Source organism: Culex quinquefasciatus, chromosome 1 (assembly GCF_015732765.1).
Source record: "Culex quinquefasciatus strain JHB chromosome 1, VPISU_Cqui_1.0_pri_paternal, whole genome shotgun sequence".
NCBI lineage: Eukaryota > Metazoa > Arthropoda > Insecta > Diptera > Culicidae > Culex > Culex quinquefasciatus.
The window spans coordinates 132,279,067-132,306,676 of record NC_051861.1 but is presented as its reverse complement, the minus strand read 5'-3'; the positions used below and the strand labels follow the sequence as shown (position 1 = coordinate 132,306,676).

The following is a 27,610-nucleotide window of genomic DNA, read 5'->3' as shown; positions in this document are numbered from 1 at the left end:
TTAAATTTTGTTAATTTTATAATATTACAATTTTGTAAATATTGTCCATTTTGTCAATTTTATCAATTTTATCAATTTTAATAATTTTGCTAATTTTATAATATTACAATTTTGTCTTTTTTGTCAATTTTTGTCAGTTTTGCCAATTTTGTAAGTTTTTAAATTTTGTCAATTTGGTCAACTTTATCAATTTTGTCAATTTTGTATTTTTTTTTTAATTTTGACAATTTTGTAAATATTTTTTGCAATGAAATTATAAATTTAAGATACACATTTCAAAATAAATTAGTTTTTAGTATAACCGCGAAGTTATTTTCACGTAATAATGTTCCTGCAGTGCGAGCATTACGCCTCGAAACATGCAACGAGAAATCAACGGAGAGTTACGTCCAATCGAGTCGTTATTATTGCATGCAACATTCCATGTTTTATTTTCCTTAGATTCAAAGCAATCAAACAATTAAACATAGGGGGGGAGGAGGTAAGATGCACCCCCTAAGGGAAAACTATGATTTCTCAACCATCACAGCATTAATTTGGAAGCATTTTGTTCGATGGAAGAAGGTTGAGAATCGCTGTTCTAAAGCAACTATTATTCTTCGTCATCCATGTGAAAAAAGTCTTAAAAAACCTCAAAATTGTTTGAAAATATCATATTTCTAAAAACATTTTTGATTAATTTCGAACAATCATGCGGGGCAAAATGCACAACAACAGTTTTCACTAGTCACCACTAGATGACACCGCTGTTTTTATAAAGGAGCTTCACAGCGGTGCATTTTACCCCGACCACGCTTTTTGCAGAAAATTTAATTAAAAATGCATTTTTTGATGTTTTTGGACTCATCTATCTATAGAATAATGAAAATTATGGCAAAAACTTTATACCTCAACACTTACAATATCAATAAATGCTTTTTATATTGTCCAAAAATCATAATGAAAGTTCAATGAAAATTAGATAAAAACACAACATTTTAAAGTTTTGCAAATAACTTAAGCTGTTTTTTTAATGCGTAGCTCAAATTTTTCCAGCATGGTTTAGCAATGTTAAGCTTCCAATTTCTATGATTTTTTTCCCGGAAAATTCTTTCAAATACCGAGAAAAACAGGAGGTGCATTTTGCCCCGGGGGTGCATATTACCCCCTCTCCCCCTAAATGAATTGAATTGGGGCAAATTTACATTTTTTTTTTTCGAAAACTTATTTTTATCTTGCTTACTCTCTACAGTGATGAATTTTTTTTTTTTTCTTTTTTTTTTTTTTTTTTTTTTTTTTGGGAGGGTGATCCAGCCGCACATCGTTGATGTCGAAACCTTTAAACTGGGCCCTCGTCCTGTCACGTCCGTCAGTAGTCTTGTCGTACATTACAACTAGAATCAGATCTGCCAATGAATTAGTACACTTCGACCAAATAAACACTGACGCTGTATGGATCTGACTCTAGAATAAATGCACAGTTGTGTGTGTAATTCATAAGTCCACAATGTTCAATTATTCATATAAGTCCAAATATTCATTTTCGGATAACTACCTAACTTGAATTGATTACAAGATTTAAAGCAACCTATCCGAAAGCTACTCTTATCTCAAATCCCCGACATTTGAATTAATGGCAAAAAAAAACGTTTCTTTTAAAACCTGTCTGGCTTCTTTTTAAAAAAAAAACAAAAAAAAATTAATGACAGTTGATATTTTACAAGTCGTGAATTGAAATAGAGACGACCATTTGATCGTCAGAATTCCAGTAGATCCTCGATTCGCAACAATGGTAGATACAATCATAATCCGACAACCGTTAGTTCAACAGATCAACGAATTTAGTCCGATATCATTTCACTATTGATTGATCGAGACTCTATGGAAATTTTGGCAAATCAGAATGGTTTTTATGCTACTTGAATGAAAATCACCGATTCTGATAGAATTACTAAATTTACTGTTACTAATTTTGTCCCTAAATAACTAAAGGCAAAGTACAAAAAGTTGGTATTTATGGTTAAAATCCTAAATTCTACAAAAACTATTTTTTTAAAAACCCGCATCCTAACCTGACACCCACATTAAGATAGGGAAAAATCACATATGTAGCGGTTCATTGTACAAATGTGATATTTCCACTATCGGAGAACCTCCTTGTCTCGATGACAGCTTACCGGCCATCGATTAAGCCCTGAGACTGCGCCAAAGTGGGTTCTCGCAGCATGAAGTGGTGTCCATGTGTAAAAATGGAAGCTTCAGCAATATACTGAACACTTCGATTTTAATTCCACATCGAATCAAATCATACTCTTTGCCAAACAAGCATCAAACCTATGACACTCATTATGACAAAGCCCAGGGCTTACTCTCTACAGTGATGAATTATATTCAAACCAGCTTGGAAACTTAAACAATCTTTTTTTTAAACAAATTCTTACAATATTCAAAAATAATTATACGTAATACATTAAAAAGCATCTGTAATACTCTCAAATTTAGCAACGATCGAATCACGATACCCCGACTACAATAAAGGATCATAAAACGGAACCTCAAAGCCTAATCCGACCTTCACCTGGCGCCCCAGCGAGGATCAATTATTCATGCTCAGCATCGCCAATTCACTTGAACATCGGATTGCGCGAATGAATTTTCTGTTTTGTTTTTGTCTTCTTTCATTCCGTCCTGCACAAAGTAGGATGCCATGCTCTCTCAGCTGGCTTCGTCAACGACGGCGCCAGTGTTATTCTCCGCTACACGAGCTACGAGGAAGCAATTAGACTTCCTTTCCAACTCATGGCACTCTTTGATAAAATCTAGATCATTTTCCAATTATCGGTGCCGAACAACGCGACGACGTTATGATCGAGGTGGATCGCGAAGGTCATGGTGGAATGGAATGTTTTGAAGGGAGGTCAAGAAGCTTTCTGGTTGAGGGCATTTAAAGACAGTTTTAATCTGAAAGGATCAAATTGAAAACTGCAAACTGGTGTGGGTGGCGGCCTCTACAGAAAGTAAAAGCCACCCAACATTTTCCACCCGTTCCTATTGTGGCTTTGTACACAACTTTGGCTAGCTCCACCAACTAAGCCACAATAGTCCACACTAGTTCAGCGCCAACAGCCGACCAAAACGGTTCGTCACAAAACAAACGAAAAAATACCGCTCGGGTTAAAGCGGTCTACGATCGCGGAAGCTGGAAGCTCCAATTACACGGTGTTCTGCAGCTGTGATCTTGCTGTGAAAGAAGTGATCGCACCGCGGAAGAAGCGTTTTCGTCGCCGTTGCTGCACCGGCTCAAGGATCTTCCACACAACGGTTGGCGGCGCCGCGAAGAAGATCGTGTAACAGATCACCCCGGCGATCAGATCGGAAGACACCTCAGGAATCTGATCAATCACGTGTCGCAGGTGATCGCGATCGGAAGTGTGTGTTTTGCCAAGTTTCGTGAGAATTGCTAATTGGTTTTCGGGGTAAAAGTGTTCGGTTGGAAAAGGGCGCGAAATGATCTTTTGAGCACAAGATCGCGGCACAGTATGAAAGTAGTTAAGCTGGCTCGCGGTGATCGTCGTGGTTCAGTTGAGCTTAATCCGTTTGCAAAGTCAGGTCCAGAATGATGAAAGTGCTGACGGCGACGACGAGTGTGCTGGTTGTGTTGGCAGTGTTGCCAGCGATCACCAACAGTGATCCGCTGCGCAGAAAAAGAGACAGTGAGGGTGAAGTGAGCACGGTTGGGACCGTCCTGCTGGACAAACTGCTCACCACTACCGATTGGGACAACACGCTGGAGGACGACGAAGGAAGCGGGACGATCACGACCACGGTCGATCCTGTTGAGTCGTCGGATGATAGTGTCGGCATCAGTACGGTGATCGTGGAGAGCAAACACTTTGGGACGAAGAATTACACCTTTCTCGAGCCGAATCACATCCCGATCAGTGACTTTCTCGATATGGACGAGGACATGGATCTGGAGTTGCTGTTTACGGAGGTGGTGAATGCCGATTTTCAGCAGGGCGGTGGCACGAGCCCAGCGCAGAACATCATGGTAAGGTCGAGAACTTGCCTGCCAAGTTCAATGATATGAAACGCACTGTGCGTTTCGATTCATGGTCAATGGTTTCACTTAGAGTCGCTTCAGCGAAAAAAAGGAAGGGTCAGTGAAACGGAAGACTTCTTTGTGTTTTATAGCGATTGATCACGCCGGCAATTAAATTAACACAATAATTTAACCGTGTAGTAAAGATAGCCTTCAGTTGGAAAAGAGATAGTCCTAGAGACACTTCCCATAGACGCCCTTGTTTGAATCTACAAGCCAACCAAAAATTTTCCCACACAGCTCCAAATCGAGGACTACGACGACGAGGGAAACACCCAGAGCTATTTTCTACATTCATCGCCGCATTCCGAGGGTAAGTCTCGAAAAAAAAACCTAACAAATCGTCACCTGCTCAAACGGCACGCACCTTAAGACAGTGTAAATATTCAAAGTGTTGTGCATTATGACACACGGTGTTGTCTTTCAGTAGCAGCAGCAAAAAAAAAACTTAAAGAAGGCAGCACGCTTCGGTACACCCGGGAAAAAACACGAAAGGGAAAATGCTCACATAATCACTTTAGTTGGGCATTTCTTCGAGGAGGTGCACAATAAGCAGGTACTGCTGCACTAGTAGCACACTTTTCCAACTGCTTTAATGCTGGTTTATATGTGTCACTAGTGCTTTCAGCGTGAAAAGGGGTTCGCTTTTAAGTGGAAATTATGGAAATTGAAAACAGAGACCTAGACTGCCCATAATTGAAAATTCGGCTATTATGCCAAATCAAGTATTCCGAGAAAAACGAGTTTTAGTGTTTGACACCAAATCTTCTTCAAGGCGATTTCCCATAAGAGTGGCATATTAGCCGTTTGGTTTTTCGCATCGGCTGCCAAATCTAAACAATATTTTAGTGAAATTCAAGTTGCAGAAGATGCGTTGGAACATCCCCTACCACCTGGTGCTAATATCTCGTTTTTGGATATTAGCCGTATTTTCAATGGTGGGCAGTAGAACAGTCATAATAGACATAATTGAACAAAAGTCCTAAGAGCAAAAATACAAAAATACAAAAATACAAAAATAAAAAAATAAAAAAATACAAAAATACAAAAACAAAAAATATAAAAATACAAAACACAAAAAATACAATACAAAAAAAAATACAAAATTTACAAAATTTACAAAATTGACAAAATTGACAAAATTGACAAAATTGACAAATTGACAAAATTGACAAAATTGACAAAATTTAAAAAAAATACAAAATTGAAAAATCAAATTGTCAAAATTGTCAAAATTTATAAAAAAATACAAAATTGTCAAATTGTCAAAATTGATAAAATTTACAAAATTGACCAAATTGACAAAATTTACAAAATTGCCAAAATTGCCAAAATTGACAAAATTGACAAAATTGACAAAATTGACAAAATTGTCAAAATTGTCAAAATTGACCAAATTAACAAAATTGACAAAATTGATAAAGTTAACAAAATTGACAAAATTGACAAAATTGACAAAATTGACAAAATTAACAAAATTGACAAAATTGACAAAATTGACAAAATTAACAAAATTGACAAAATTGACAAAATTGACAAAATTGACACAATTGGCACAATTGACAAATTTGACAAAATTGTCAAAATTGATACAATTAAAAAAAATTTAAAAAGTTATAAAAATGTCGAAATTGTCAAAATTGCCAAAAATGTCAAGATTGACAAAATTGACAAAATTGCCAGAATTGCCAAAATTGCCAAAATTGCCAAAAATTCCAAAATTGATAAAATTGAAAAAATGAAAAAAAATTAAAAATTGACAAAATTAATAAAATTGAAAAAATTTAAAGATTTCAAAATTGTCAAAATTGATAAAATTGAAAAAATTATAAAAAAATCAAAATTATCGAAATTGCCAAAATTGTCAAAATTGACAAAATTTACAAAATTTATAAAATTGACAAAATTGACAAAAAATATATAAAAAAGGTGCAGGTGGTTATGTTACACATGACCAGTATGACAAAGAACTTTGCTAGATGATTGTTGAAATTTTCGATTAGAACGTCCGATCCAAATTTCCCCATGATTCCCTTATAATTACACAAGACAACTCTTTTGTGGTCTATTTCGTGGCTCTGAAACAGGCTGTTTGATTTGTAAAGTTTTAAGGCATAATATCAACGTCCTATCGAACTAAGGGGATGAAAATTGCAAGTGGAGCTGAACTGCCCTATTCAGGGCTCTAATTGATTACGAAATAGTTATTCTAAATCTCCAGAAACAGATTTCAGAAAATTAACAGTCATTTTTCCCCAACTCTTATGGTTCGGCAAATGTCCCCCCATCGGAACATCCCCCGGGGCGTCCGGCCACTCCGGATTGTGGCCACTACTGCCGAAATATCAAATTTCATGTCCAGTATCAAAATCCATAAAGTTTGATACCCATATTGTACCAACTCTTATGGTTCGGCAAATGTCCCCCTATCGGAAAATCCCCGGGGCCTCCGGCCAATCCGGATTGTGGCCACTACTGCCGAAATGTCAAATTTCATGTGCAGTATCAAAAACCCTAAAGTTTGATACCCATATTGCCCCAACTCTTATGGTTCCGCAAATGTCCCCCCATCGGAACATCCGCGGGGCCTCCGGCCACTCCGGAATGTGGCCACTACTGCCGAAATGTCAAATTTCATGTGCAGTATCAAAAACCCTAAAGTTTGATACCCATATTGCCCCAACTCTTATGGTTCGGAAAATGTCCCCCCATCGGAACATCCCCGGGGCCTCCGGCCACTCCGTATTGTGGCCACTACTGCCGATATGTCAAATTTCATATCCAGTATCAAAAACCCTAAAGTTTGATACCCATATTGCCCCAACTCTTATGGTTCCGCAAATGTCCCCCCATCGGAACATCCGCGGGGCCTCCGGCCACTCCGGATTGTGGCCACTACTGCCGAAATGTCAAATTTCATATCCAGTATCAAAAACCCTAAAGTTTGATACCCATATTGCCCCAACTCTTATGGTTCGGCAAATGTCCCCCCATCGGAACATCCGCGGGGCCCTCCGGATTGTGGCCACTACTGCTGAAATGTCAAATTTCATATCCAGTATCAAAAACCCTAAAGTTTGATACCCATATTGCCCCAACTCTTATGGTTCCGCAAATGTCCCCCCATCGGAACATCCCCGGGGCCTCCGGCCACTCCAGGTGGTGGCCACTACTGCCGAAATGTCAAATTTCATATCCAGTATCAAAAACCCTAAAGTTTGATACCCATATTGCCCCAACTCTCATGGTTCGGCAAATGTCCCCCCATCGGAACATCCGCGGGGCCTCCGGCCACTCCGGAATGTGGCCACTACTGCCGAAATGTCAAATTTCATGTGCAGTATCAAAAACCCTAAAGTTTGATACCCATATTGCCCCAACTCTTATGGTTCGGAAAATGTCCCCCCATCGGAACATCCCCGGGGCCTCCGGCCACTCCGTATTGTGGCCACTACTGCCGATATGTCAAATTTCATATCCAGTATCAAAAACCCTAAAGTTTGATACCCATATTGCCCCAACTCTTATGGTTCCGCAAATGTCCCCCCATCGGAACATCCGCGGGGCCTCCGGCCACTCCGGATTGTGGCCACTACTGCCGAAATGTCAAATTTCATATCCAGTATCAAAAACCCTAAAGTTTGATACCCATATTGCCCCAACTCTTATGGTTCGGCAAATGTCCCCCCATCGGAACATCCGCGGGGCCCTCCGGATTGTGGCCACTACTGCTGAAATGTCAAATTTCATATCCAGTATCAAAAACCCTAAAGTTTGATACCCATATTGCCCCAACTCTTATGGTTCCGCAAATGTCCCCCATCGGAACATCCCCGGGGCCTCCGGCCACTCCAGGTGGTGGCCACTACTGCCGAAATGTCAAATTTCATATCCAGTATCAAAAACCCTAAAGTTTGATACCCATATTGCCCCAACTCTTATGGTTCGGCAAATGTCCCCCCATCGGAACATCCGCGGGGCCTCCGGCCACTCCGGAATGTGGCCACTACTGCCGAAATGTCAAATTTCATGTGCAGTATCAAAAACCCTAAAGTTTGATACACTCAACCCCCGGTGGTTGGTCACTTTTTCGTTTGACACTTTTTTAGTTTGTACCCCGTTGGTTGGTCAAAGTCAAACTAAAAAGTGACGAACTGTCACTTTTTACACGACGCTCACGCACACTATCAAAACAAACGTTTGGTAGTGTGTGTGAACTCCGTGTAAAAGGGGTGTCAAACTAAAAAGTGACCCCGTTCGTTTGACAACAGTTGGTGTCAAACCATCGGGGTTTGAGTGTACCCATATTGCCCCAACTCTTATGGTTCCGCAAATGTCCCCCCATCGGAACATCCCCGGGGCCTCCGGCCACTCCAGGTGGTGGCCACTACTGCCGAAATGTCAAATTTCATATCCAGTATCAAAAACCCTAAAGTTTGATACCCATATTGCCCCAACTCTTATGGTTCGGCAAATGTCCCCCCATCGGAACATCCCCGGGGCCTCCGGCCACTCCAGGTGGTGGCCACTACTGCCGAAATGTGGTGGCCAATTCCAACTCCCGCTCATGCCGGCTGGCATGTCTTGGCGTGTCCATGCCTCCAGGCTATCTGCTCCCGGGCCTCCAGGCCGTCTGCAAACGGGCCACCAGGCCATCTGCTCCTGATGTGTTCTCGTCGACGGCCAGCAACAGACTGAATTTTCGGGACCGACCGAGCCGAGTTTTGTTAATTTAGATCGGGGACGTATGCCCCGCCTTTTTGCACCCATTCTCCTACATCTCCTTATTCGCTTTTTGCCGCGTCGACGATCCGAAAATTATGAGGTAGAGTGGGGGTGATTTTAGATACATCAATCTCGCGTCTCTATATTGACTGATTGGGAAACGTTTGTTCAACCAACCAGCGTGTACCAAAAAGAGGGGAAATTTGCCGAGAGGGGAATTCGTTACGTAACGTTTTCGCTTCGCGAAAATTTTGGATTGACACCCCGTATAGAAACCTTAGGACAAAGTTCTTTGTCAAAAACAAAAATTACATAAATGCAAGTTTCAACAATTATAAATTCATGAAAATTGATGTTAGAGTAAGACTGTCACTCAAAAATCAACAATTTGTAAATACAACAGCTTTTCGTTGGGCGCTTGCTTCTAGAAACACACGGTAATGGAACGACGGCACAATCCGACCGGTTCACCTCACCAGACGTGTCCTCGCGAGTTTCAGGCTTCTTCCGGGATGTCCTCCAGCGGCTTGGCGTGTACAAGTACATCGTCGACTACCAAAACGAGCAGAACCAGGGCGGTGGACAGAGTGGAGGTGGTTCTAAGGTTCCGCATAGGTTCCATCCGCACCTAATCAACACCCCCAAGGGCCTCCGGAACATTCCGGCGCACTTTGGCGATCAGTTTCAGCCGTCGGAAACCACTCCGGGCTCATCGTCGTTGCAATCTTCGAGCAAACGACCCCGGCCTGGCGCGGTTCCGCCCAGGTCCTCGATCGGGAACTTGTTCAACCAGTTCAAGCAAAAGATCAAGGCCATCTACCCCGGGACGGTTTGGTGCGGCGATGGCAACCAGGCCAAAAGTGAGAACGACATCGGATTTTTCCACCTGACGGACACGTGCTGCCGAGCCCACGATCTGTGCCCAGTCTCGATCGCCGCCGGAGAGCAATTCAACCGACTGAAAAATAATGGCTATTTTACCAGGTGAGTGCGCACATCATTCCTCTGCCCAAATAAAAACATCATCTCGATCGGTATCAGCAGCCGTCGTAATGGGTGTGGACATCCACGCCGGAAATTGTTTTTTGTGAACCGCTCAGAATCACAAAAAAGTCTCAGCATGCCATGAAAGTGACTCACTAATTACATCGACTCTTGCAGATCTCACTGTGACTGTGATAAAGCGTTCTACAACTGTCTCAAGAACGCCGACACGCTGGTTTCGAACCAGATCGGATACACCTACTTCAATCTACTTAAGCCGCAGTGCTTCCGCCACGAGCACCCCAAAGTTGCTTGTACCAAAAAGTATGCAATTTTCAGCTCGTGTTAAGAATTTTTTTTAATTTTCTCTCTTTTCAAATTTCAGAAGCAAAGGCAAATGCCTAACCTACGTGGTTGACGAAACCAAGGACAAACTGTGGCAGTGGTTTGACAATCTTATTTACTAGTCCCCAAAAAAAAGGCTCAAACTACTGAAAGAAAAGCAAAACAAACCCGCAGTATACGAACCGAAGTTCAAATTCGCACACACACGCCGCATAGCGTCGTCCAAAGACCATTTTAAAACAAACACACTATTTATTGCTAATAAGTTTTAAAATATACCAAACTACTTTTTTTTGCGAAACTGAAAAAGTCTAAAAACAAGTGATGCCAAAATCGAAAGTCCGAAGTACCACGTAACGCAAGAGCTTTTGTAACGACAAGTGTGATATAAGAAGGAGTCAGAGACGAAGAAAAACAGAACAAATAAAACAAAACAAAACAATCACACAAAACTGTTTTCCTTTTGTCCTCCTCCCTCGCGCTAATTGACAGCTGTTAGTTCTGAGCTGTTGGCGTGCGCGCGCACAAATCGCAGTCGGCGGCTGTGGGTTGCACTTTCTTCACTTGCTACTTAGCAGCAGACCACGTGGTAGTATGTTGGCGCCGCCGCCGCGGCTGTTTGCTGCCTGCGCGAGGTTATGTAAAATTACGGTAAAGTTCAATTGGGTACTAAAGCCCTATGTCAATTTTTATGTACAACGGTAAAAAACACGATCAAAAACCATTTCTGATCACTTTTTTTCATTTTAATGCAAAAATTTGTTTTGACAAGACAACATTTTTTCGATGGATCAACTATGGTCCCCTTGGAACGAGCTGTCAAGTAGGAGCTTTTCTGTCAAGAAGGACCACGAGGTTAATTTTTCAAAATTGATTAAAAAAACCATTTTAAACTCTTTGTGGTCTTACAAAGGGTCATTGTACTCAGAAAAATAAGCTTTATCGCTGTAAACAATAATATCAGCAATCTAAGCTTCATTTTAGGACCCAATTGGTGTTCAAATTAGGGAAATGTTGTTGTTGGTGATATTGGCGAAATACTTGGAATATATTTGAGTTTCTTTAAACAAAAATAGATTTTTCTCAATATTTAGCCCAAAATAAATATTTTTATGTACTAAAATATTTTTTAAACTACTACAAATTGATTCTAGAATATTTTTGAACATTTTCCATCGATAAAAAGTACAGGTCATCGCTTTGAATTTTGTGACATTGGCGAAATACTTGGAATATATTTGAGTTTCTTTGAAAAAAATAGATTTTTCTCAATATTTAGCTCAAAATAACTATGTTTATGTACTAAAATATTTTTCAATGTACCTCCAATTGATTCTAGAATATTTCTGAACATTTTCTATCGATAAAAAGTATAGGTAATCGCTTTGAATTTTGTGACATTGGCAAAATACTTGGAATATATTTGAGTTTCTTTGAAAAAAATAGATTTTTCTCAATATTTAGCCCAAAATAAATATTTGTATGTACTAAAATATTTTTTAAAGTACTACAAATTGATTCTAGAATATTTCTGAACATTTTCCATCGATAAAAAGTATAGGTCATCGCTTTGAATTTTGTGACTTGGAATATATTTGAGTTTCTTTGAAAAAAATAGATTTTTCTCAATATTTAGCTCAAAATAAATATGTTTATGTACTAAAATATTTTTCAATGTATCTCCAATTGATTCTAGAATATTTCTGAACATTTTCTATCGATAAAAAGTATAGGTAATCGCTTTGAATTTTGTGACATTGGCAAAATACTTGGAATATATTTGAGTTTCTTTGAAAAAAATAGATTTTTCTCAATATTTAGCCCAAAATAAATATTTGTATGTACTAAAATATTTTTTAAAGTACTACAAATTGATTCTAGAATATTTCTGAACATTTTCCATCGATAAAAAGTATAGGTCATCGCTTTGAATTTTGTGACATTGGCGAAATACTTTGAATATATTTGAGTTTCTTTGAAAAAAATAGATTTTTTTTCAATATTTAGCCCAAAATTAATATTTTTATGTACTTAAATATTTTTTAAAGTACTACAAATTGATTCTAGAATATTTCTGAACATTCTCCATCGATAAAAAGTATAGGTCATCGCTTTGAATTTTGTGACATTGGCGAAATACTTTGAATATATTTGAGTTTCTTTGAAAAAAATAGATTTTTTTTCAATATTTAGCCCAAAATTAATATGTTTATGTACTTAAATATTTTTTAAAGTACTACAAATTGATTCTAGAATATTTCTGAACATTCTCCATCGATAAAAAGTATAGGTCATCGCTTTGAATATCGAGATTTTTGCCTTCCAAGGTAAAAACCAGCATTTTCAATATTTTCAAAATATAGTGATGGCGCGCTATAGTTTTTGAAAAATTAACCCGTAGTTAGAAAGCTGAGAAAATTCTGTAAATCGTGATGTGTTTGGATTTTTAAAAACGATAATATAACAAATATGAAAAATGATAAACCACGCGCGCGAGTCACGAGACGGGGGCCTTAACTCAAATAGTGGTGTGAGAAAATAGAATCGTTTGAACATTTTTTGATAAAAAAAATTAAGCAGGAAAACAATGAAGAAATATCCTGAAACGATAAAATATTTTATAATAAAAAAAAGAGATATAATCTTTGAAGAGAAAACAAAAAATTCTTAAAAATAGTTTTATGTTTTTTAAGAGTTCTGAGAAGATTTCTCTTCTTTTTTACTTGTATTTCCTATGTCAAAATAAGTCATTTTGCATCATTATTTTCACCATACAAGTCTCCATACAATGTTGGAGACTAATCATACAAAATGGGTACGTAAATGTATGACATTCTGTATCTAGAGAAGGAATTTTCTGATCGATTTGGTGTCTTCTGCAAAGTTGTAAGATATGATTGGGACTTTTCAGAAAAAAGGTACACGGAAAAAAAGCGATTTTTTTATTCAACATTCATTTGACAAAAGTAGAATTCTAAACACATTTTTTAACATTTTTTAATTTTGGAATTTTTTGTTATATTTTGTGAGGGACATGATGTATGATTTTTTTCGCACGATGGTTCAAAAACAGGCTTCAGAGATACAATCCAAACTCGATTATCCGAAAGCCTTGGCAAAATTTCACTTCGGATAATCGAATCACGAAAAATATTTTTTTTCGCTATCTTAATTTCTATTGTTGAGCTTAGGTATGGCCCCTAAACTACTCTAAAGTGATTTATATTTTTTAAATTCAAGATGGCGGCCAAAATGACGACGATGAAATATTTAAAAAAGGCATTTTTTTTAATTTAATAGGCAATCAACAATTCAAATTTGACTGAAATGGGGTCGCAGAACTCGAATTTGATGTTAAAAGTAAGAACATAAAAAAATACGACAATTTTTTATTTGTTCGTGATTCGATTATACGAAGTCCCATACAAACCTTCAGATAATCGAGTCTGGACTGTACACATTTTTGAAAAAAATGTATTTAGCATTTTTTTTTAAGAAATGTCATAGCCACTTTTGGGTATATTTTCGATTTCTTTTCTTTTTTTGCATTTTAAAAGTAATTCTCCAAAGAAAAGTACCTCCGGAAACTATATTTTTGGAAGGCTGAGCTTGAAAATTGCTTGTCTTAACATAAATAATTTATGGAATTAACTTGCCAAAATCTAAAGAAATACCTCCAGAATCCTTACAATTTTGGGGACTAATTATACAAAATGGGTACGTAAATGTATGATATTCTGTATCTAGAGAAGGAATTTTCTGATCGATTTGGTGTCTTCGGCAACGTTGTAGGTTATGATTGAGACTTTTCAGGTACACAGAAAAATCCGTTTTTTTATTTAACGTTCATTTAATAAAAGTTGAATTCTAAGAACACATTTCTTACATTTTTTTAATTTTGGAAATTATTGTCATATTTTGTGAGGAACTAAAAAAATACATCTTTTGAGCCATAGTGCATGATGTGTGATTTTTTTTGCGCGCGATGGTTAAAAATCTGGCTTCAGAGCAATAATTTGTTGAACAAAAGTATTTTGTGTATTTTTTATGAAATGTTATAGCCACTCTTGAGTATATATTTTCAATTTCTTTTCTTTTTTTACATTTAAAAAAAAATCTCTAAAGAAAAGTACCCCCGAAAACTATATTTTTGAAAATTGCTTGTCTTAACCTAAATAATTTATGGACACAGTCTCATCTGTATAAAAAAAAATAAATCAAGAATTAACTTGCTAAAATCTAGAGATATACCTCCTAGAAAAAAGAAAAAAAAAAACTTTTGAAAACATAATCCTGGCAAATCCATTTAAAAAAATATTTTTCTGATTGATCTAAAAAAAACAAATTCGGATAATCGAGTCAAGTTGTTATTTAAGAGAACAGAAAATATTAGGGTTTTTGAGTGCTAACAAACAGCATTCCAAAAGGACCAAACAACATTTTATAAATTAAAAAATCACTTCAAGGTGGATATAACTTGAAAATTCTCTTTTTAGAAAAAATATAAGTTACTTTTTGTTTATTTTTTTTCAGTATTTAGAAAATTCATATTTCCATAAAAATAGCAGCACTGCCAAATGAAAATTGACTATCTTGTGCTAAGTCATCTAAAACATGTCCAAAACTTTTTTTTCTATCTTTAATTTGCGCAGTTGAGGATTTTGTTTTCCTGAGAACTTCTCAGCAGAACCATCAGGATATCGATTTTGACTATTAAAAGTGTATGAAGATTTGAATAAATGAAGAAATGTTGCAAAATTGCCTCTTTAGTCATAAATAAAGTGATCACTTAAGGGTGCACAGCAGCGATGGAAGCTGTTGTCTTCTTATTGTCCAAAATTGTCAAACCTACGGACAAAATTCTGGAACAACCTGATAGTAAAAACAGTCAAACTTTGCTAAAAAATACTTTTCAGATAGTACTTTGAGGGATGAATAAAAAATCATATAGATAGTTCCCGTAGATGAGATGATACTAAAATGTCTAACAAAAATCGTGGTGCAAAAGCTCTGGTTGATGTGCTCCGAAAATACCAAATATGATTTTTTAAAGAGCAAATCCTTAGTTTGGTTGGTCAATTTTCGATTAAACTCCATTCCTTGTATTAATTTCGACATCACTAAAACGTATTTTTCCTACCCTAATCAAACCCATACTAACGTTCACGACTGCGGGAATTAATACAAATACCAGATGAAGCCCCTCATTCCGACGCTCCACACAGATTCTCAATATTTTCTCCAGCAGTGTTCGCTAGCCGTTTTCACCGTACAGACGTGTCCAAAGCTCTCCGGAAGTCAAGTCCCCTTAAAAACCTTACAAAAATGGTCAAACTTTTCGACAACATCAACGAGGACGTGTACAAGGCGTACGTCTTCTGGAGCACGGTCCTGGTGGTCAAGATGCTGCTCATGTCCATCCTGACCGGCATGCAACGCTTCCGGAAGAAGGTAAGAGCGCGTTACCTTGACCTTGATGAAAAATCCGGGGGGGGAGGGGTCAATCGATGAAAACGTGGCTGCTGCGATGAGTTTGATTAGGAGTCTAGCGAGCGCGGCGTTAGCTTGGTATTACGCAACAAGCCGCGCCATCGACAAACAAAAACAAAGATGGCCATGGAATGGGATGGGGCTGAACTGTGTGGAGGAGAATGGAGGAGAATTGAAAAGCCGGCTTGCTATGTTTCATAGCGGTGGAATTGATAAAGCGATTTTACAGATTGTTTTAACAAATTGAGTCATGATGTTTGCATGATTTGTTTTCTAAAGAAACAAGATATGATAGGAAATTGATGTAATTTGTGTTATGATCAGCATGACTTGCAAGATTAAACGTTCCCAGATGACACGCACACCAACTCAATCTCCTATCCCCCCACCAGGCCTTCGTCAACCCGGAAGACATCGCGACGATGCCCAAGCTGAAGCTCAAAACCGACGACCCGGACGTGGAGCGAGTTCGCCGGGCGCACCAGAACGACCTGGAGAACATTCTGCCGTACTTTGTGCTGGCCTTCTTCTACATCCTGACGAATCCGGTGCCGGCGATCGCGGTCAACATTTTCCGCGCCGTGGCCGGTGCGCGCATCATGCACACCCTGGTGTACGCCGTGGTGGTCATTCCGCAGCCGGCGCGGGCCATCGCCTGGGCCATCCCGTACGCGGCCAGCTTCTACATGGCGTTCCAGACGTTGGTGCACTTTTTGTAAGATTCTTGGAAAAAAGTGGTTAGTTTTTAGTTGGAAAATTTTAATTTTGGTCGGTGGCTTGAAAGACAATACTCTCAGGAAAAGTTGCAAAACAGTAAATAAATAAAGTTTGGAAAAGGTTTTAAACAAGTGTTTCCCTTATTCTACAAAAATCCATGACAAATTTATGAATCGATTAGACGAGCTTTTTAGAGAGAAAAAATCTCGTTATCTATGTGATCAACCTCACCTCCAATCTAAATAATTACATTCTGAACAAACCTCTAATACCTACCTAATGATTAACGTCGTTGAAGCTTGAGAATAGTAGGCCATGTTTCAATTGGTCGTGTTGTTGTTTAGATATCTATTTATCAAAACTTCCTGTCTCACTTTCTTTGTACCGACAAACCCGTTAGATATATTAACACCCAAAAGGCCATGCTCTCTTAGAAACAAAATTTTAAAATGTAAAAAATCATATCTCTGGTTGGTTTCAACCAATTTTGATGAAACTTTCAGAGCAGGTCCAGTTTTTAGTCTAGTTTCAAATGAACTTTGAGTTGGGTCAGAATTCCGGATTGTTCCGGATTTATCGCAGATTCCCTTGGGGTACCTTTGTTTTGGCCAGTGGGGTCACTTTATGTTTACTTAATATTTTTCTTCAACAGTATAAAGTTTTAGTGGAAAAAACTGAAGTATTATCAAAAACAAATACTCCTATGCGTATATGGCATATGATGACCCCTTCACATAGCCCTGGGACCACCGGAACCGGTTCCGTAGTACAACCGTGGGGGACAAAATCTAGAAGTCACAGAAATATGTCAAGCGACATGTCAAAAAATATCTACTGGCTCTGAAAAGACGATTGCTATCACTCAAAAGACTTTCCGAGACCATCCGGACAATTTGGCCACCTGGAACCGGTGAATCCGGAACATGGTTCATGGTAGAAAAATTCTATCTGTAATTCCCATAGTGCGACATGTCAAAAAACATCTACTGACTCTGAAAAGCTGATTGCTACCCCTCAATAGAGTGTCCGAAGCCATCCGGACACTTTGGCTACCTGGAACCGGTGAATCCGGAACATGGTCCATTGTAGAAAAATGTTATCTGTAATTCCCATAGTGCGACATGTCAAAAAACATCTACTGGTTCTGAAAAGACGATTGCTATCACTCAAAAGACTTTCCGAGACCATCCGAACACTTTGGCCACCTGGAACCGGTGAATCCGGAACATGGTTCATGGTAGAAAATTCTATCTGTAATTCCCATAGTGCGACATGTCAAAAAACATCTACTGGCTCTGAAAAGTTGATTGCTATCACTCAAAAGAGTGTCCGAGGCCATCTGGACACTTTGGCCACCTGGAACCGGTGAATCCGGAACATGGTTCATGGTAGAAAAATGTTATCTGTAATTCCCATAGTTCGACATGTCAAAAAACATCTACTTGCTTTGAAAAGTTGATTGCTACCCCTAAAAAGAGTGTCCGAGGCCATCCGGACACTTTGGCCACCTGGAACCGGTGAATCCGGAACATGGTTCATGGTAGAAAATTCTATCTGTAATTCCCATAGTGCGACATGTCAAAAAACATCTACTGACTCTGAAAAGTTGATTTCTACCCCTCAATAGAGTGTCCGAAGCCATCCGGACACTTTGGCTACCTGGAACCGGTGAATCCGGAACATGGTCCATTGTAGAAAAATGTTATCTGTAATTCCCATAGTGCGACATGTTAAAAAACATCTACTGACTCTGAAAAGTTGATTGCTAACCCTAAATAGAGTGTCCGAGGCCATCCGGACACTTTGGCCACCTGGAACCGGTGAATCCGGAACATGATTCATGATAATCCGGTGAATCCGGAACCGTTTTTATATATTTTATATATTCTATAACCTTTTCAGAGCCGGTAGATATTTTTTGACATGTCGCTCTATGGGAATTACAGATAACATTTTTCTACCATGAACCATGTTCCGGGTTCACCGATTCCAGGTGGCCAAAGTGTCTGGATGGCCTCGGACACTCTATTGAGGGGTAGCAATCAACTTTTCAGATTCAGTAGATGTTTTTTGACATGTCACACTATGGGAATTACAGATAGAATTTTCTACCATGAACCATATTCCGGATTCACCGGTTCCAGGTGGCCAAAGTGTCCGGATGGCCTCGGACACTCTTTTTAGGGGTAGCAATCAACTTTTCAGAGTCAGTAGATGTTTTTTGACATGTCGCACTATGGGAATTACAGATAACATTTTTCTACAATGGACCATGTACCGGATTCACCGGTTCCAGGTGGCCAAAGTGTCTGGATGGCCTCGGACACTCTTTTTAGGGGTAGCAATCAACTTTTCAAAGCAAGTAGTTGTTTTTTGACATGTCGCACTATGGGAATTACAGATAACTTTTTTCTACCATGAACCATGTTCCGGATTCACCGGTTCCAGGTGGCCAAAGTGTTCGGATGGTCTCGGAAAGTCTTTTGAGTGATAGCAATCGTCTTTTCAGAACCAGTAGATGTTTTTTGACATGTCGCACTATGGGAATTACAGATAACATTTTTCTACAATGGACCATGTTCCGGATTCACCGGTTCCAGGTGGCCAAAGTGTCCAGATGGCCTCGGACACTCTTTTGAGTGATAGCAATCAACTTTTCAGAGCCAGTAGATGTTTTTTGACATGTCGCACTATGGGAATTACAGATAACATTTTTCTACAATGGACCATGTTCCGGATTCACCGGTTCCAGGTAGCCAAAGTGTCCGGATGGCTTCGGACACTCTATTGAGGGGTAGCAATCAACTTTTCAGAGTCAGTAGATGTTTTTTGACATGTCGCACTATGGGAATTACAGATAGAATTTTTCTACCATGAACCATGTTCCGGATTCACCGGTTCCAGGTGGCCAAATTGTCCGGATGGTCTCGGAAAGTCTTTTGAGTGATAGCAATCGTCTTTTCAGAGCCAGTAGATATTTTTTGACATGTCGCTTGACATATTTCTGTGACTTCTAGATTTTGTCCCCCACGGTTGTACTACGGAACCGGTTCCGGTGGTCCCAGGGCTATGTGAAGGGGTCATCATATGCCATATACGCATAGGAGTATTTGTTTTTGATAATACTTCAGTTTTTCCACTAAAACTTTATACTGTTGAAGAAAAATATTAAGTAAACATAAAGTGACCCCACTGGCCAAAACAAAGGTACCCCAAGGGAATCTGCGATAAATCCGGAACAATCCGGAATTCTGACCCAACTCAAAGTTCATTTGAAACTAGACTAAAAACTGGACCTGCTCTGAAAGTTTCATCAAAATTGGTTGAAACCAACCAGAGATATGATTTTTTACATTTTAAAATTTTGTTTCTAAGAGAGCATGGCCTTTTGGGTGTTAACTAACACTCAAAATAGAGGGTAAAGCACCGCTTGAAAATAATATTGCACCCAAAAAAAATCACTCTGGCATGAAAGATCATCCAACCAAAAAGCTGCCCAAAAAGCAACATCCTACCGTGAATCTAGCAAAGCAGCCTCAGTTCCATTTGAACCATTGAGAGACCAGGAGAAATCCAGCAAAATGACCAAGTTCTTTTTCGAAAACCTGGACGACGAACTGTTTCGCACTTACGCATTTTGGAGTGCAATTCTGGTCGTCAAAATGCTCGCCATAACGCAGTGGACGTCGGAAATGCGCGGCAGAAAACAGGTGAGCTTGCCAAGGTTTGCTGAGATATCAGTGGCTACTAGATCGATCTAGATTTGCTCAAACTTTTCTTTTTCAGGCTTTTCACAGCATTGAAGACACCTCGTACAAGAGTGCCACGTTGCAGCCAAAATTTGACGATCCGGATGTGGAAAGAGTTCGACGGTAGTTAAAAAAAACAACATAATTTTACATTTTTACAATAACAATCAAAAAATCTTCTAGCGCCCACCGCAACGACCTGGAAAACATCTTGCCATTTTTCCTCGTTGCGTTCCTATACCTAGCGACCGGTCCCAATCCGACGATTGCCGCAAACCTGATCCGGGTGGCGGCCGTCGCCCGGTTCTGCCACAGCGTCGTGTACGCGGTGTACGTGCTGCCCCAGCCGGCCCGCTTTCTGAGCTTTGCCGCCATGTTGCTCGCGAACGGGTACATGGCTGCGAGTTGTGTTTTGTATTACTGTTTTTGAGATTTGTTAAGTTTTGAAATAAATGGGAATTGTTAGTAATTAAAAAAAAATTACTTAAATGATGACCTCCTCTTTTAATTATTTATTTTGTTGTTTCTCTTTGTTACTTTTCATTGCTATGTTTATAGTTTTATTAGTTTCTCCAATTTTCTTAACACTAAAAGATACTATTCTAGTTCAATTTTATCAATTTGTTGTCCCAGTTTAAAGTGTTTTTTTTTTCTTCTTCAAACATACATAAAAGTTATCCAAAACATGTAATTTCCTAACGTAAATTTTCAGAGGCAAAACATTCAAACAAAAAAAAAACAGAATTTTTAGCTTCGAACAAGTTTTTAAACTCCCAAACAAAACAAAATGAATGCAGGCTGACGTTTATGCAAACAAACAAAGTCGGCAAACTGTCAAAAAGTGCGAATTTTTTGTTTGTCACAGTCTAATACCTCCTTAAAAGGCGATTTGCATGCTGTCAGTTTTTAAAGCTATTGAGCAATTCCAGCTCAAATCGGAAATTTTTCTGGTACTTTTGTATCCGACCCTCTCCGATTTCAATGAAACTTTTTAGACATGTTATCCTAGGCCTATATAAGCCATTTTTGTGTATATGGAGCCAATTGTACTCAAAAATGACATATGAGAAGGGCATAAGTTATTTAAATATTTTTGTATTTTGTAATTCAAAAATTACTGTATCTTGAAGCCATTGCATCGTATCAAAAAGTGGTCAAAAACAAACTTATAAGAAATTGGACGGGCTTTCTGAAAAAAAAATACACTGAAACAAAAATACACGCTTCTTCTGAGATTTTTTGATTTTTAAGTTTAAAAATTAAATTTCAAGGTGATGTCACGATTTTTCTGGGTTCAAAATTCCGAAGAAATAGCCTAAGATGTTATAAAAAGATTGACGAAAAATGCGGGATGGTATGTCTCTCCTAAAAAAATACAAAAATCATTTTCTAAAACTGGTTTTTTTGAAAAGTTGTCTAAACGTCAAAATTTTCAAAAACGGATAGTGAGAATCGATTGAAGTAGCGGTTTTAAAAATAAAAATGTAGAAAAAATAGGTTTTTTGATGGTTTTTTGCAATTTCTAAATGACAGTCTCGAAAATATTTTCACCGGAAAACTCGTCCAATTTCCCATAAGTTTGCCTTTGACAGCTTTTCTATTGGATGTATTGGCTTACAGATATAAGCTTTATTACATATTGCTCATAACTGAAAATAGATTTTTTTTTTTCAGTGTGGTAAAAACCTGGATAGTAAATAAGCTTATGTAAATATTAAAACGAGTCAAGCGTTCCGGTAAAAATATTTAAGAGACTGAAAAATCATGTCTGGCAAATAAAAATTGCCAAAAACCACCAAAAAACCTATTTTTTCAACATTTTTATTTTTTAAACCGCTGTATCTTCACAAGGATTGGACTTAGGAAAATGGTCAATATGGAGACTTTTATGTAAAATTGTCTGGGGAATCGATTCTCACTATAGGTTTTTGAAAATTTTGACGTTTAGACCACTTTTCAAAAAAACAGTTTTGTAAAATGATTTTTGTATTTTTTTAGGAGAGACATACCATTCTGCATTTTTCGTGAGTCTTTTTGTCATATTTTAGGCTATTTTCACAAAAATTTTGAACGAAAAGAAATCGAGACATCAACTTAAAATTTTACTTTTAGACTTAAAAATTTAAAATTCTCATAAAATTGGCGTGTATTTTTGTTTCAGTGTATTTTAATGTTGTTAATGTTATTTTCGAGTACTATCGGCTCCATATACACAAAAATGGCTTATATAGGCCTAGGATAACATGTCTAAAAAGTTTCATTGAAATCGGAGAGGGTCGGATACAAAAGTACCAGAAAAATTCCCGATTTGAGCTGGAATTGCTCTATTTCTATTTTTCTTGTCTTTAGACTAGTTTGACACGTTCTGTCTTCTGTTTTCTCTGTCTGTTCTGTTTTCTCAGCTAAACCCGTTATTTTTGCTAGGATTTTTTATAGGATTTTACATTTTGTCCAGCTAGTTTCCTACTATCTGAACTTTTTTACTAACTTCAGATAATTCCATTGCCGTATTTTTGTTATTTTCTAGCGTAATTTTGACTAGCAAACCTTACTTTCCGTCGAAATTATTTGTGTTACTAATAAAATGATTTAAAAAAAAAGATATTAAAATTTCTCTATTTTTTATCATTCCACCAAAAATTGGGCAGTGCTCGCCAAAGAGAATAGTGGCCTCGAGCCGAGAGAATAGTGGTACCATTCCCTCGAGGTTCATTCACAAAAAAAAGTTCATCCGTCAAAACAAAAAAAAACAAAAAAATGGCCGGAATCGACCCAGAGACCTTCGACATCCTAACCCAATCACTTAACTGCCTCGGTCACCAAAGCTTGGTAACCAAGGAGTGGTCAGAAGTCGCTGAATGACACTTGTTGGAGACTTATTGTTTCAATTAAAGAAATGAACACATTTGTTTTGATGGTGTGAAATCTATCTTGGCACACCCTTACCAAAAATCATGATTTTCTGAGTTCAATATCCCACTTTTCATACGATTTTTTCAGTTCAACCCATATAACCGTTTTTTATGTTTCTCCAAAAATCGTATGAAAAGTGGGATATTGAACTCAGAAAATCAAGAATTTGGTAAGGGTGCACTGAGCTCTTAAGAAAAAATTGAGGGAACGATTCTCTCGACTCTGAATTGTGGGTGTAGGTCCAACTGATTTTCCGTTTAAATCAATCGGAATTTATAAATTAATTCTAAAAGAGTTTAATTGTTGCTCTGTCGATATTTTTTAGTACTTAAGCTAGATTGAGGTCTAGTTATGCATATGTTTCATAACAACAAAAATATTAAAAAGCAAAAATTCAACGGTAACTTCGCTTAATTTTGAATGTTATACATAAAGAAAATAAATATTTATTTAACACAGAACGCTTCGTTTCACTTCCTCCTTCCCACTTTCTTTATACCGACAAAAAGTTCAAGTTTAATAAATGCCTAAAACCAAACTTGGCCGCAAAATGCCCTCAACCGTAAAGACTTCTTTCACCCCGAAAAAAAAACGACTTCAGCAAATCCACCCAAATCAGACCTCAGTCCCAACCGAACCACTGACCGCAAAGCATTCCAAATTCAAGTGTTAAAATTTGTATTTCCAAGTCAGCAAAAAAAATGACCAAAATTTTCGACAACCTCGATCCGGATCTATTCCGAAAGTACGCCTTCTGGAGCACCGTGCTGGTCCTTAAAATGTTTGCCGTGGCCCTGCAGACATCGCGGATGCGATTTAAGAAAAAGGTGAGTGCGTTTTACGACTTGGGAAAATATACTTAAAAAGTGCAGCACTAGCAGTTTATTTGATTTATTCCAGTGAGCAATGTGTTTCTGGCAAGCGAAAAGTGTAACGAAATTTGTGAGTCTACTTGCATGCAAGTCTTTCGATGGAGTTACAGTGTCGTTCGTAAAAGTTAGGATATTTCGAAATGTTTATGTTGATATCTCGAGATTTTTTTAAGAGGTTCACTGCCGTAATTGGACGCATAATTGTCCCATGTCATTTTTTGACGATTCTGACTTATTATCATTTTTAAGCTTAATTTTACGTATACTTTCAGAAAAACACATAAAATCTAGTACTTTGTTCAGAAAATCATTGAAAACAACACCAAGTCTGTTTGTCCCATCGTTGAACTTCTACGCATAATTGTCCCACCAAGTATTTTCTTACACGGAATCATTAGTTTTACTTAGGATTATGTCTTGTTTACCTGTTGTATAGCAAAAAAATCACAAATAAGGATGATAAACTGCTAATTGGGGGATTAGGGACACATAGGGCGAATTGGGATCCCCGGGACAGTTATGCGTAGAAACACAGAAATCGGTCGAAAATTTTCAATCGCGTTTTTCTCAGTTGCACTTTTTTGAACATGGGACAATTATGCGTAGAACGGCAGTTCAATAAACAAAATTTACATTTTTTTGCTTTTTGAGTTTTCAAGGCGGTTGTAAAAACACCCAAAATGAATTGAAAATTTTGTTTATTGGACCTTTTTTTTAAAAAAAAAAACTCTAGATATGAAGAAAATAAAATTGCAAAGGTTGTGTAGAAATTTCCAAAACGTTTTTATTTTCATCATGTAGAGTTGAAGAATTCTGTTCAAAATTTTCAAGTTTAGATTGTTTAGTGTTAACAAATTGATTTTTTGGTTTCAAAAATAACCCTTTATCATTTGATAACGGACCGTCCTACCGCATGCACGTCCCAAGATAAGCGAAACGTTGCCAAATTCTCGCCCCTCTCAAAAATCGCCCCATCACCTGTCAAAATTCGCCATCTCATTCGAATTCAAAGCCCAACCCATTTTTGGGGGAGTCCGGTTATCAAAGTAGGCTAGACGGACACCCACCACAGACGCACCTGCGAGCACACACTTGCTCCTAAATCTAGCTGGAGTGAATGTGTTGAGGTCGTCGCCTACTTTGATGGTGGTGGTGGTGTTGATCTACGCACACACTTGATCGTAGCAGGCTCTGTGCATTCGATGATCGATTCATCCACCACGCGGTTCAATTTTATGTTTATTCATCTTGGACAGCGCGTTTCTTGGGGGCAAAAATGTTATCCAAAATTCATCATGACGGTGCACAAACCGGAGCTCTACTTTTCGACTTATTACCGATTTGTCTTCTCCCCGCACGCAACGTTCGATCTTTCTCCCTGACTTAGGCGTCTTCTTGGTAGATAGTTGCTAATTAAGAGAGTAGGGCTTAAGTTACGTCACAATTATCACTTGTTGTTAGCAAGTGACCTCTTCGAATGTTTAGATCAGATCATCAATCACCGCATGAGCCTACTGCGATGACATGACCAAATCCCGCCAACTTGGATGTCTCTCTAACAAGAATTTCATCAAAACATTTCAGGCTTTCATCAACCCAGAAGACATCGCTCAACTCAACCAAAAGTCCAAACACAAGTTGGAGCCCAAGTTTAACGATCCCGACGTGGAACGTGTTCGCCGGTAATTTTCCACAGAAACAATTCATTTCTTCACACGCTTACGAGTCTCTCCCCCTTCTACAGAGCCCATCGCAACGATTTGGAGAACGTGCTGCCGTTCTGTTTGGTGGCCTTTCTGTACCTGCTAACCGGTCCACACCCGCTGATTGCGGCCAACCTGATCCGGCTGGCGGCCCTGGCCCGGATCTGCCACAGCGTCGTGTACGCGTTCTACCCGGTGCCCCAACCGGCCCGGTTCCTGAGCTTCGCGGCCTGCCTGCTGGTCACCGGGTACATGGCCGCCCAATGCGTTCTGTTTTATTTTTGAGCGGGATTTAGTTTTTTTTTTTTAAGAAAATGAGTCAATAAAGTTTAAACGATAAGTGTTTTTGATGTCCTCTAGCTTGGGCCGGAAACCACAACCCCCAATACGGGCATGGAACGTTCGTAACTCGGACCACGTCAGCGTTAAAACCACGCAACAGCATCGTCTTATTGCTCAATTATGTATACGCCGCCACACACAATCGGGAGCGAGATATCACAAAAGCAAGTGTACGTTCTAAATTGGCCAGTAATTCCCAGCTATGAATCATTTGCGATACCGACTAAAACACTGCACACAGCTTTGTGGCTGGAGGTTTGTTTAGTCACTAGTTAATTTTCACTTGTTGTTACTGTAAATCAGACGAAGTTCGAAACTCCTTACAAATTTTAAAAATTATTATTTCAGAAAATCCCTGAAATTTTGCTTTACTAAAATTAAATTTACTATTATTTTATATTTTTCATTATTTTTTTGTCTTTTTTGGTAAATTATGTCTTTTTTTGTAATTTTGGTCGTTTAGGTCATTCAAGTCATTTAAGCCGTTTTTTGTAATTTTGGTAATTTAGGTCATTTGAGCCATTTAGGTAATTTTGGTAATTTTGGTCATTTTGGTAATATTTGTCATTTTAGTCATTTTGGTCATTTTGGTGATTTTGGTCATTTTAGTTATTTTGGTCATTTTGGTCATTTTAGTCATTTTGGTCTTTAGGTCATTTTGGCCATTTTGGTCATTTTGGTCAATTTGGTCATTTTGATCATTTTGGTCATTTTGGTCATTTTGGTCATTTTAGTCATTTTGGTCATTTTGGTCATTTTAGTCATTTTGGTCAATTTGGTCATTTAGTTCATTTTGGTCATTTAGGCCCTTTTGGTCATTTTGGTCATTTAGGTCATTTAGGTCATTTTGGTCATTTTAGTCATTTTGGTCATTTTGGTAATTTTGGTAATTTTGGTCAGTTCGGTCATTTTGGTCATTTAGGTCATTTTGGTAATTTTGCCCATTTTGGTCATTTCGGTCATTTTGGTAATTTTGGTCATTTAGGTCATTTTGGTCATTTTGGTCATTTAGGTCATTTTGGTAATTTTGGCCATTTTGGTAATTTTGACCTTTTTGGTCATTTAGGTCATTTTGGTCATTTTGGTAATTTTGGCCATTTTGGTAATTTTGATCATTTTGGTCTTTTTGGTCATTTTGGTCATTTAGGTCATTTTGGTCATTTCGGTCATTTTGGTAATTTTGACCTTTTTGGTCATTTAGGTCATTTTGGTCATTTTGGTCATTTTGGTCATTTTAGTCATTTTAGTCATTTTGGTCATTTTGGTCATTTTGGTCATTATGGTCATTTTAGTCATTTTAGTCATTTTAGTCATTTTAGTCATTTTAGTCATTTTAGTCATTTTAGTCATTTTAGTCATTTTAGTCATTTTAGTCATTTTGGTCATTTTAGTCATTTTAGTCATTTTAGTCATTTAGGTCATTTTGGGCATATTGGTCATTTAGTCAATTTGGTCATTTCGGTCATTTTGGTCATTTAGGTCATTTTGGTCATTTCGGTCATTTCGGTCATTTTGGTCATTTTGGTCATTTAGGTAATTTTGACCATTTTGGTCATTTTAGCCATTTCGGTCATTTTGGTAAATTTGGTAATTTTGGTCATTTTAGTCATTTTGGTCATTTTGGTCATTTAGGTAATTTTGGCCATTTTGTCAATTTTGTCAATTTTTATCAATTTTGTCAATTTTGTC

General features: G+C 38.0%; 4 protein-coding genes across 4 annotated transcripts; all 4 read left to right on the top strand.

Annotated features, from left to right (window-relative positions):
• Window positions 1–3,102: 3,102 nt before the first annotated feature.
• Window positions 3,103–10,538, top strand: LOC119771257. Its single transcript, XM_038267080.1, has 5 exons — window positions 3,103–4,030; window positions 4,322–4,394; window positions 9,235–9,790; window positions 9,968–10,114; window positions 10,176–10,538. The coding sequence occupies exons 1-5, from the start codon at window positions 3,596–3,598 to the stop codon at window positions 10,255–10,257; spliced, it is 1,293 nt and encodes a 430-aa protein (XP_038123008.1). The 5' UTR covers window positions 3,103–3,595; the 3' UTR covers window positions 10,258–10,538.
• Window positions 10,539–15,366: 4,828 nt separating this feature from the next.
• On the top strand, window positions 15,367–16,470 carry LOC6045740 (microsomal glutathione S-transferase 1). The gene is made up of 2 exons (XM_001863012.2): window positions 15,367–15,586; window positions 16,018–16,470. The coding sequence occupies exons 1-2, from the start codon at window positions 15,461–15,463 to the stop codon at window positions 16,342–16,344; spliced, it is 453 nt and encodes a 150-aa protein (XP_001863047.2). The 5' UTR covers window positions 15,367–15,460; the 3' UTR covers window positions 16,345–16,470.
• A 3,444-nt stretch (window positions 16,471–19,914) lies between these two features.
• On the top strand, window positions 19,915–20,521 carry LOC6045739 (prostaglandin E synthase). Its single transcript, XM_001863011.2, has 3 exons — window positions 19,915–20,052; window positions 20,129–20,214; window positions 20,275–20,521. The coding sequence occupies exons 1-3, from the start codon at window positions 19,924–19,926 to the stop codon at window positions 20,519–20,521; spliced, it is 462 nt and encodes a 153-aa protein (XP_001863046.2). The 5' UTR covers window positions 19,915–19,923.
• Window positions 20,522–23,705: 3,184 nt separating this feature from the next.
• LOC6045738 (microsomal glutathione S-transferase 1) lies at window positions 23,706–25,888 on the top strand. The gene is made up of 3 exons (XM_038248151.1): window positions 23,706–23,831; window positions 25,461–25,558; window positions 25,621–25,888. Exons 1-3 carry the CDS (start codon window positions 23,706–23,708, stop codon window positions 25,862–25,864), a joined length of 468 nt encoding a protein of 155 aa, XP_038104079.1. The 3' UTR covers window positions 25,865–25,888.
• The last annotated feature ends 1,722 nt before the right edge of the window (window positions 25,889–27,610 follow it).